Raw genomic sequence first — 12244 nt, 5'->3', positions numbered from 1 at the left:
TCAAGAATCGACTTAATATGCCTTTTTTAGAAAGGGATTAGCACGCAGCGCGCGTTAACGTGCGCGCCTTCTTCGACTTATTAACTAAATTACTAAAAATCTCAATAATATACTTATTTTTTAATATAAAATTCAATTAATAAGCAATCATTTATGTCAAAATAAATTTGTTTAATTTTTAAGTAATTATTAACATTTAATTTTTCAGTTATTATTTCAAATTATTATAGGTTATAAAAATTATATTAAAATTTATTTATTTATTTATTAACTTATTTATTATTAATAATTAATTTTACTAACGGATTGAATTTGCAAGCTTGTATCTGTATGGTAGAAAAATAATATGCAAATAATGTACTATTGAAAAAAAATAAGCGATGAATTGTTGGTTCTTTATATTAAACAAATAGGAGCCTGCAAATTCTTTTATTTAATATACATAATAGAAGTCTACGCCCTATAGAGTCCACGGCTACAAAGCATCAATTTTTAATATTCTAAAAAGAGTGTGCAAACTTTCTTATTTAATATACATAATATAACTATACTCCGCATAGGGTCCGCGACGACATAGTTCGACTTTTGAAAATTAAAGACGAGCCAAAAATTCATCACTTGCATATTTCAAAAATATATCGTGTGCAGATTATTTTTATATCAAAAACAAACGAGCGTACAAATTCCTTTATATAATTTAAATAATATAAAAATGCCCGTATAGGATTCGCGGCGACATAGTGTCGACTTTTAATATTTAAAGATGAGCCAAAAATCGATATATACGAGCGATTAATTTTTGGCTAGTTTTTAAATATTAAATATCGACACTGGATCGCCGCGGACACTATGCGGCGTATTCTTATATTATGTATATTAAATAAAAAAATTTGTACCCTGGTGTCTGCATGGTACAAAAATATTCTACAAACAATGTACTATCGAAATATACAAATAATGAATTTTTGGCTTGTCTTAAAATATTAAAAATCGATAATGTCCCCGCGAACCCTATGGGACGCATTTTTATATTACGTATATTACTATATTTAGAGAAGCCAAAAATTCATCGGTTGTATATTTTAATAATATATTGTAAAAAGATTATTTTTATACCAAACAGATACGAATCTTCAAATTCTTTTATTTAATATACATAATTTATGTATGCGCAATATTGGATTCACGGCAATAAAGTATCGATTTTTAATATTTTAAGGCGAGCCAAAAATTCATTGCTTGTTTTTTTGAATAGTACATTGTTTGCAAAATATTTGGTACCAACCAGACATCAGCGTACAAATTCTTTTATTAAATATACATAATATAAGCATGCGCCGCATAGAGTCCGTAGCGACATAGTGTCGATTTTTATATTTTAAAACGAGCCAAAAATTCATCTCTTGTATATTTCGACAGTACATTGTTTGCAGAATGTTTTCGTACCAAGGCGAGACACCAGCGTACAAATTTTTTTATTTAATATACATAATATAAGGATGCGCCGCTGCGCTAGTGTCCGCTGCGACCCAGTGTCGATTTTTAATATTTAAAAAATATCCAAAAATTCATCGCTCGTATATTTCGATGGAATTTGGCTCGTCTTAAAATATTAAATGTCGACACTATGGCCCATATATTGGATCTTTTTTTATCGATGAAATATGGGCTTATGTCGCTGCAAACCCTACACGTCGCATTCTTTTATTATGTATATTAATTTAAAAAATTTGTACGCCTGTATGTGTTTTGTATAAAAATAATCTACAAATAATATTGTATATCATCGAAATATACGAGCAATGAATTTTTGGTTTTTTTAAAAATATTTAATGTAGATAATTTGTTGCCGCGAACTTTATACAGCACAGAATTATATTACGTATATTAATTTAAAAAATTTGCAGGCTCGTATCTGTTTGGTATAAGAATAATCTGCATACAATTTACCATTACAATATATCAGCGATAAATTTTTGGCTTGTCTTAAAATATTAAAAGTCGACACTGTCCGCAGACTCAACGCTGCGCATTCTTAAATTATGTATATTAAATAAAAAAATTTGCAGACTTGTATTCGTTTGGTATAAAAATAATCTGTAAACAATCTTTGTATTAAAATCATAAAAGCCTGCAACTTCTCTTATATAATACATATAAATAAAAAAAATTTGCAGACTTGTATTCGTTTGGTATTAAAATAATCTGTAAACAATCTTTGTATTAAAATTATAAAAGCCTGCAGCTTCTCTTATATATAATATATATATATATATATATATATATATATATATATATATATTATATAAAACATGTTGTGACCTTACTTAATGACATGTAAATCACGATCCTAAAATTTCGAAAAATTTAATTATTACCATTGTTGATTAAAATCTATTATAATGTTAAAGAATGCGTTTAAAATTATATGAAAACATTAATAAAATAATGCTCAGTTCGATAATAAAACATATTTACAAAAGATATGATAAAACCTTAACGTTATAGTATCTAAATCGCGACCTTAAAATTTTGAAAAATTAATTATTGCTGCTAATAAAAACTTATTAAAAAATGAAAAAACGCGTTTAATAATATCAAAATATTATCGAATATCGAAATAATATCGAAAATAATAAAATAGTCCTACGAGAGGTAATAAAAATATTGAAAAAAAACTATTGTCATGTATCTTATCTGTAATATATCTTAAAGTAACAAATAATTAATTTACTGCAATATATATCTTAACATAACAAATAATTAATTTACTGCAATGTATATACGTATATATCTTAAAATAATTAATTTAATTTAAAAAAAAAGTGTGCAAATTAGAAATTTGCACTTTGCTTTCTCAATATTTTATTTCGCTTTTTGTCAGAGGAAGCTTGTTTTGAAATTAAATCATAATTATTAATATATAATAGTTTGGCTTCTTCATAGAGGAAGCTTTATGAGCGAAATAAAATGTTGAGGAAGCAATGTGCAAATTTCTAATTTGCACACTTGTTTTTTGTTTTTTATTTATCTTAAATTTTTTTTGTTTTTTATTAATACCAACCAACCTTTAATGATAATCTATTCATGTAAAATAATTTAACCTGATATCTTAAAATTTACGGAAGTTAGAGCAATCACGCCCTTTTTTAAAAAAATTCAAAATTTTATAAAAAAAGAACCCCTTAGCCGATTCAAGCCAAATTCAATACCAACCAACCTTTAATGATAATCTATTCATATAAAAAAATTTAACCCGATATCTCAAAATTTACGGAAGTTAGAGCAATCACGCCCTTCCGTAGATGGATACATACATACACACATGCATATGGACATTTTGTAAAAATATGATTTTTCGACATTTTAAAACATTCTAAACACATTGACATCAAAAACTGGAAAAACATTTTTTTCACGAAAACAAAGCTTTTTCTATGAGGAAGCAACACGTGATATTATAACGTAAGATATATGTATATAGGACTCGACCCTAAGATTAGGGAAATCAATTATCTCCGTTAATAATTAGAACATTAAATGAGAAAGGGCATTTAAAAATATAGAAAAACAAAAAATGGTCCTTCGTTCGATTATAAAAAATATTTAAAAAATCATGTGACTTAATGTAATGTTATGATGGCTAAATGGCGATCCTAAAATTATGAAAAGATTAATTATCGTCACTAATGATTTAAGCTTTTTACAAAATAAACTAACGTGTTTAAAAATATAGGTGGTGTTAAAATGTTCCTTCGTTCAATAATAAAAAATACGTGACATGACATAACGATATATACTCGACTTTAAAATTATAAAGTAATTTATCGCCGCTATTTGCTTTAAACTTATAATCTTAACTTATAGTCTTAGACATTATAATATTTTATGCAACTTTGTTATATATGTTTAAATTTGACATTAAATTTATTTTGTTATATAACAAATTTTTAAAAATTATGAGGAAGAAGCAAATATCGAAAAACATGGCATTTTCGAACAATCTGATTACATTGTTATAAAGTACATTAAAAATCAGTACATTCTCTCAAGTACATTAAATTTTTATTTAAAATATTTTTTATTTTTTACCGTTTCGATAGTATTCAATAGTATTGAAAAATATAAAAATCAATTTATATCTTTTATAATTAATATCTTTAATAATATCTTTATTAATATCTCAATTTTTTTCTTTCTCTCAAAAAAAAGATATCGCATATTATAACTGTCAAAAATATTAATCGAGTTTCTTTCTTGCCTAAATGTCGCGAAATATATTTCACAAAATAATCGTCCGCGATAACGAGATATTAACACCGCGATCCATACAACATCTTTACAACACATTTAAACTTTGTCACTGTTAAGCTGTCACGGTACGATCTGTCATTCTCATATCTGCGGTCTCGATCGCTCGGAATCGACCACCAATTACAAACTCGGAAAAACGGCAACAATACGTGCGATATATTCGACTTCGAACACGCACTTCACGGTAAATATGACTTTTTTTATTATACTAGAACATTACAAAGCGCGCGCTACGCGCGCGCCATTTATTTTATGTATATGTATATACACAATAAGGTTGGACAAAATACATTACGAATTTTTATTTCCAAAAATATTGTTTCTAGAGAAAAATATTTCAAATAAAAGTTGTATGATTTAGATTTATTGTGATCTAGAATTGTCTCTTATTGTTAGTGGCATATTTAAAAGTCATTTAGAGCCCAATTTAAATTATTATTTTTATTGATTACTTCAATGTAAATCATTTTTTTATTATTAGATACAAAAAACACAAAAAGTTAAATGTATATTTCTTTATATACATAATTTTTGACGTATCTGTTATTTCGTTGATTACCAAGATAAACTTTTAATGATTGCCAAGAACGAACTCGCGAAAAACCAACATAAAGTTGCCCATGATTAAAAACATCTTTACGAAGATCTAAACCAATTCTATCAAATGTTTGTCCTTGTGATTTGTTAATTGTCATAGCAAAAGCTAATTTTATTGGAAATTGTCTTCTGGAAAAAGTAAAAGGATATTCATTTTCACAATATAATGTTATTCGATTTAAAAAAATAATGTCTCCTGTTTTATCACCTGTTAAAATTTTGCACTTTAATAAATGATCTGCAAGTTCTATAACCATTAATCTAGTACCATTACAAAGACCTTCATTAATACTAAGATTTCGAATCAACATAATGATACAATTCGGTCTTAAACGTAATGCATGCGGAAGAAGAGATGATGGAGATAAACTATTTAAATATTCTGGTAACAAAGCTTCACCAATATCACCATTGTCATTATTTACAGCGCTGTCTACACTTGTATAAATTCGTTCATTAGTTTTATCTAATAATTCAACAACTTTCTTATTGATTTCATCTACATCAACATTTCTTGCAGAAAGTATTGCACATTTAGCTACTTTAGCAAACTCCTTTTTTCGTATTAACTCACCATATATGTCTTCCACAATATCAGCATTAATAGGCGCCACACAACATTCAGGAATCTGTATGTTATCATTAAAATCGTTTAATATACCGTCTCCCATATCCAATAAAAACTTTACAAATTCAATTTCTTCTGCTAGAACTCGCATATTTTGTGTTAAAGAAAATTTTACGAAATGTCTCCAAATAGAACTAAATTTATAGAAAGATTTACAATTTCACTTCGAGTAGCATGTGCTTTAATAGGCAAAAGTTGTCTAAAATCACCACCTAATAAAACAATTTTTCCGCCAAAAGGAAAATCATTATTCATAATATCACGCAATGTTCTATCCATAATCTCTAAAGCATATCGTGGTGCCATTGGTGCTTCATCCCAAATATAAATATCAGTTTCTTTTAAATATTGAGCTTCTTTAGTTTGTATTTTAATGGTAGATGATGAATCAGCAAATAATGGTACCGGTAATCGAAATATCTTATGAACTGTTTTTCCAGTAGGTAATAATGTCGCTGCAATACCCGTAAAAGCCATTGTGCACACGCGTTTATTTCTAATTCTAGCTAAATGATAAATAGTTTTGTATATAAATGTTTTACCTGATCCACCCGGACCATCAATATAAAAACAATTATTATGATTATTATTATTGTCCAATCTATTTAATAAAAGATCGACTATCTCTTTTTGATTCTCATTTAATTGTTGATATTGCTTGGTGCCTATTTCCATAGCTTCTTCAATTGTCATGTAATCCTCTTCTCCACTATTTTCTATTAATTGTTCCATTTGTGGGAAATCAGTAAAACTTTTACCTTCAGCACGAAGCATACTATTAATTTGCGCATAAGTTTTATTTTGTCCTTGTAACATACCAAAATGTCGAATGTAATCCTCAGACATTGCTTCTTTAAAATTTTCCCACAACTCTTCAGGATGTAATGGTTGACAATGTAATAATATTCGTACAAATAATCTACGAAGTTGTCGAGGCATCATCCACCCAACAACTTCATTCATAGCTCGTTTCCACTCATCATCATCTTCGATTAAACCTAACGCCAAACAAGCCGCTGAAAATGATTGACAAAATTCTCCATTTACAGTTCTCAAATCATTAAAACTTGTAGCACCCTTTACTGTGAGTAATAATAATCGTAAATGATATAATTCTGTTTGTGCTGGACTAACGGAATACATTCGTCCTACACAATTATAATGACTTTTACGTTTAATCCAATGCGATACATTTCTACGATTAATTTTTTCTTTTTTAAATGTATAATACTGTGGAATTTCTATATATAAATATTGTCTTGCTTCTTCCTCTCGTAAGTTTAATGAGAAATAATCTATTAACATAGTAGCTTGATTTAAAGCAGATGTCATTACGTTGTCAATATCTTCATTTTCGATTATAATATTTTGTTCATTAGGAAGATGAACGGGTAAACGAATTATAGCATGACTTTTATCTTGTAACTTTTTACCAAGAATACGCCAACTGGCTTCTACAGGTCCAACGTAACGAGTTTCAATATAATTATGTATTTCATCATGATCAATAACTACATTTTCTGTTATTGGTTCAATAGTAATAGCAGCAACATCGTGTCCTTTATAAATATATTTATATAGGTATTTAACTGATTTGATACTTGAAACTACTTCAACGTTAATGTGAGAATTAAATATAATCGATAAAATAGGGCAATATGGAACAACATAACGATTATTAACTACATATCCACCAGGACGTTCAAAATGTCTACCATTATTTCGTCGACGATAGTAAGGATAAGCATTTTCATCCATTCTAGTTTCTTCGAGAAAAGGTTTTGGATAATGTTTTGAACAATGTCCATCTATTAAACACCAATCGCCACAAGGCCCGTGAATCATATGTCTCATGACTATATCATGCAAATTACGATTCTCACTTGGATCAGGAATTTCTGCAGATATATACTTATCGATAATTTCTGGAGTTGTTATTTTAAAGTTGCGTTTTAAAGTGATCAACATATGAATATGTGGTAAACCACGTTTCTGAAATTCAATAACATACACATATGCAGCAACTTCACCAAAAAATTTTTGTTTAGTAATCAAATCTATTAAATAGTCTTTTTTAATATTGAAAACTCGAGCGCAAATATCAGGTCTATCGGAAGCTTGTTGACCAGGCAAAAGATTTTCTTCGATTTCACGCCATTTTGGATTACAGGTCATTGTAATAAAAAGATCTGGTTTACCAAATTTAGCAACAATTGCCATTGCATCTTGATAATTTTGTAACATATTACGCGGTGATCCGATGAAAGTAGAAGGAAGTATAACCATTTTTCCAACACGTCCATTTGAGTTATTTGCCATATTTTGTATATAATCTATTAAACCTTGATATGTTTCAGAGCGTAATTCGTTCTGATGGGTCTTACAATAATCTATTCTATCTTTTTCAATTTTTACATAATTATCAACAAGCCATTGTTGGAATAAGCGTCGTCCTAATAAAAAAACATTGAAGTTATCACGAATAGCCATTCGATATTTAATGTATTGACCTCTAGTTATTCGTTTATCACTATTTAATTTTTTTAAATGACGATGCCATCCTTGTGTGCCATATGGATAAAACAATGGATATATCCATGGTTCTACATTTGGATCCATAGTACTAATTTTTTGCAGAGTTTTTGTATTCTTATTATGTATTATAACATATGAGTCTGGAATTTCTCCATCAGCAGTTGTAGAAAATACGGCAGCAACTTCATTAGTTCTTTGAAAATTATATCTACGTCGATCCATTCCTGACTTTAAGGTGAATAGTAATTGTAATTCCGGTAATAATTCATTAGATACTAATTGTCGTTGTTTTTCTAATTCTTCACCCATCATTATATATGATTTAGCAAAAATATTATATTCTCGCATTATATGTTCAAGATTTTGAACGATTTCGAAATCCAGATTTAAATTTTCATTAAGACGATGATCTATCGCTTCGTTTGAATCTACAATAAAAAGTTGGCCATAAGTTGGATTTTCATTTTGTGCAGCATACAATGCTGTATTAATTTGATAATAAATCTGTCCTTGTATTTTAAAACAATATGGACCAGGTCGTCTTCCTTGAAAATTATTTAAATTAGCATTAAATGATGCAAATGAAAATGAACTATTATAACTACGAATATGTTTAAAAAAATTGATGGATTTCTTATTACTTCCGTCAAATAAAGAACGAAGATATAAAGGTATCTCAGGTAATGGTTCAAGATATACTGCGCCATGATTACAACAATCATTAAACGAATTTCCTTTATTGGAAATTCTTTCAGCTACAAAATGCTTTGCATTGCAATGAACACAAAAAACGTCCATAGGACCAATATAATATTCAACTACATCATTAATTAATGATTCACTACAAATATTTAAACTTGCTTGTCCTTTCTTTTGTGATGTATAACGAGAATGATATTCTGCAGGATTTTGATATAATGGTGTAACATGTTTTATTATAGGATTATCACGCGATGAACTTGCAATACAAATAATATGATTTCCTTGATTATGTATTTTTGATAAACTATTATTACCTTTGCTTTTGCATCTTGTCGACGTTGACGTTGACTTTCTGCTTTTCTTTCACGACGAAGTCGTAATAATTCTTCTTTTTCTTCTAAATTACGTTCTATTTTACGTCTCGGCATCTTAGTATAAATATATATTGATAATATTATTTAAAGTTTAAAGAAAGCGCGCGCGCGTTAGATGAAATTATAACATATAATTGCAATAATATTAAGAATGAAGAAATATAAATAGAAATAATATTTTAAAGTTAAAAAATCAAATAATCTTTATATATATAAAATAATAATTTTTCTACTTTATATTTCGAATTGTTATTAAAGTAATTATATTGGTATTTAAAATTTTAATAATTTTTAAATAATTATAAAGTAATTACGGTAATATTAAGAAACGGTAATTTTAAAAAATGTTTTAAATTAAAATAAATAATTTATATATATATATGTATAAATATAAGACAATAATAATAGTAGATCAGAATGAATTAGAATAGTATAATAATAGATAGATTTAAATAAACAGAACAATTAAAAGTTAAACTCGGTTTTTCAAATTCGTTAATTTATTTTACGTTTCACAGTTATGGTTTGGATCAGTCTTAATAAACTGAAAAAGAATAATAATCAATATCGTTATTATCATCCATCATTATCATCATCATCATCGTCATCATCATCATTATCATCATCATCATTATCATCATCATCATCATCATCATCATCATCATCATCATCATCATCATCATCATCATCATCATCATCATCATCATCATCGTCGTCGTCGTCACCATTATATCATAATCTCTTAGCTAATATCATTACGTAACAATATACAAATTATAATAAAAATCCTTATGTTTAATTATTTTATAATAATTTGAATGAGCGTTTACGCAATGATTAACTTCGAACTAAAGAAGTTTTTTAATTAAAAAGTTATATATGTAGAATGGGAATTACGGCGGACATGAAATTGATGTGGAATGATAGTATAAGATAATCTTTATTCAACTAGAAAGTAAAATAACAAAAATTGACTTTAAAAATGACATGTGAGAGAACAGCTCTACTCGAGTCGATCGTCCTACGCATCTCGTAGCTAATTTTCGACTGACTCTATTTCTTCCTTACGAGGAAGACCTTACTGCTGACCGTCATTGTCTACGCAGGCTAGACCGAACCCTTCGTGTTCTCCATATGACGGTCAATCCTCTGTATGACGGCCAGGCATGAAAAACGCGGACGTCGTAAATTTCCCTTAGTAGTTGGCGTTCTCTCTTTTCTTTTTTTTTGATACGAGTTCATATGTTAAAAGACAATAGAACAAAATGTAGCTACAACGACAAATCTGGAAATAATAAAAGTCAAAAAAAAGGTTTTAAAATATAGATCCTCCGATTCTACATATATATTGTTTTAATAAATTTATTTTATTTATTTATCTAATAATACTTTTATAAAGATAACATTTATTATTAAGAGATAAGAAAATTATATAATTTTATTAGAATGGCAAAAATTGAATGAATAATAACACCAAATGAATAATAATAAGAAGAAAAATAAAAAATAAATGAAAAATTATACACGAATGAAAATTTAAACGAATGAAGATCAACTTTACTTTCGACTTCTACTTTACAATTGCCAGCGCAAGGATCTTAACAGTTGATCTTTAAATCTGCAACAAATCCCAGTATATTAGCATATTTACGATATTTAGCACATAATAAATGCATTAAATAGTTATATTCTATATTCGTTACAACGCTACTAACCTAACACATGCTATGATTTTTTCTGCGTAAACATTAATTCATTATTTTGATTCATCTGATAATAAGCTTCATATAATAAGGCAAACTTTTCTATAATTCACAAGTGTCTTCCGACTTATTTGATGACAAATATAACTGAAATTCTACGTCGCCTTTATTCCTACAATAGACAATGAAAAATTATAAATTATTAAAATAATCCATACAAATTATGTTCAATAAAATATGGATAATATTCTATATTTACTTTCGAAAATTCTGGATGTTGATTGTATGTGTACATAGAAATGCAAAAGTTGGATATAATGATAACTTGACATCGACTACAAGTCTGACAATAAGTCTATAAAGGCTGTTGACACATATTCCTTTGACCTATGAATTAAAATAATTATTAAACTTATAAAATTAATAATAATTTATAAAATATTTATAAAATAACTATTACAAACATATATTTTATAAATAATTAACTTATACACTTAATGAATAGAAGAAGATATTTATAACATATTTTGAATATATTTAGATTAATATACAAACACAACTTTTGGTTATCAAATTAAAAATGCTTATAATATAAGGAAAAAATGATCAAGGATTGAAATTTTGGAAAACAACAATTTTCTAAGTTCTAAACTTTAATAAAAATGTAAGATATTTTAAGATAAGAAGGAATTTCTTTTGTTGTTTTATCAAAAATATGTTAATAAAAAATTTTATAGTAAATATAATTTAAATTGATAATATTAAAACATATTACACACATACCTGTTTTATTTAGTCTTTAAATTAATTGATAACCAAATAATTCTTCTCTTAGCAGCTTTTTTGAACAATCTCCGATCTGTCACCAGTTTATTATTTTATTCCACCCTTGTCTGATATCCAAATTTTCTTAATCCAAGTTTCCAAACAGTTATACCGCATTGAAAATTTGACAATGCTAAAAAAAAGTGAATGTTTTTTTAAGATTAATATTTCTTATTTACATAATATATTCATTTTTCATCTATTGCAAGAAGTACAATAAAAAATGCGTTATTTAAATACTTTAACATTGAACATAATATGGAATATATTGGAGGATATATGTATATTTATAAATATACAACTCACAACTTGATAATCAAATTATCGATATTAAGAAAATTATCAAGGAAATAAATTTTTAAACAGTTTCCTGAATTTGAATAAATTTCTATGAACATGTCAAGTTTTTAGAAAAACAAATTGTTATCTCATCCAAAATAGGTTAAATAAAAATTTTATTTTATAATTAATATAAATGAGATTGAAACGTTAAGAAAGGGGATCAATATATATATATATATATATATATATATATATATATATATTGTATCTATTTACATATTATT

The 12244-nt window shown here is 27.0% G+C and overlaps 1 protein-coding gene across 1 annotated transcript; it reads right to left on the bottom strand.

Moving 5' to 3' along the window:
• Positions 1-5023: 5023 nt before the first annotated feature.
• On the bottom strand, positions 5024-9204 carry LOC145938333 (uncharacterized). The gene is made up of 9 exons (XM_083041838.1): positions 9091-9204; positions 8553-8619; positions 7628-8502; positions 7255-7531; positions 6973-7098; positions 6205-6687; positions 5803-5994; positions 5120-5617; positions 5024-5040 (listed from the first exon to the last, which is right to left on the bottom strand). Exons 1-9 carry the CDS (start codon positions 9202-9204, stop codon positions 5024-5026), a joined length of 2649 nt encoding a protein of 882 aa, XP_082897964.1.
• Between the last annotated feature and the right edge of the window lie 3040 nt (positions 9205-12244).

The sequence above is a fragment of the Prenolepis imparis genome, unplaced genomic scaffold (assembly GCF_030444845.1).
Source record: "Prenolepis imparis isolate NDT839.2.m4 unplaced genomic scaffold, iyPreImpa1.0 SCAF_1, whole genome shotgun sequence".
Classification (NCBI taxonomy): domain Eukaryota; kingdom Metazoa; phylum Arthropoda; class Insecta; order Hymenoptera; family Formicidae; genus Prenolepis; species Prenolepis imparis.
The sequence above is the reverse complement of the archived record's forward strand: the minus strand, read 5'-3'. Positions and strand labels throughout refer to the sequence as shown.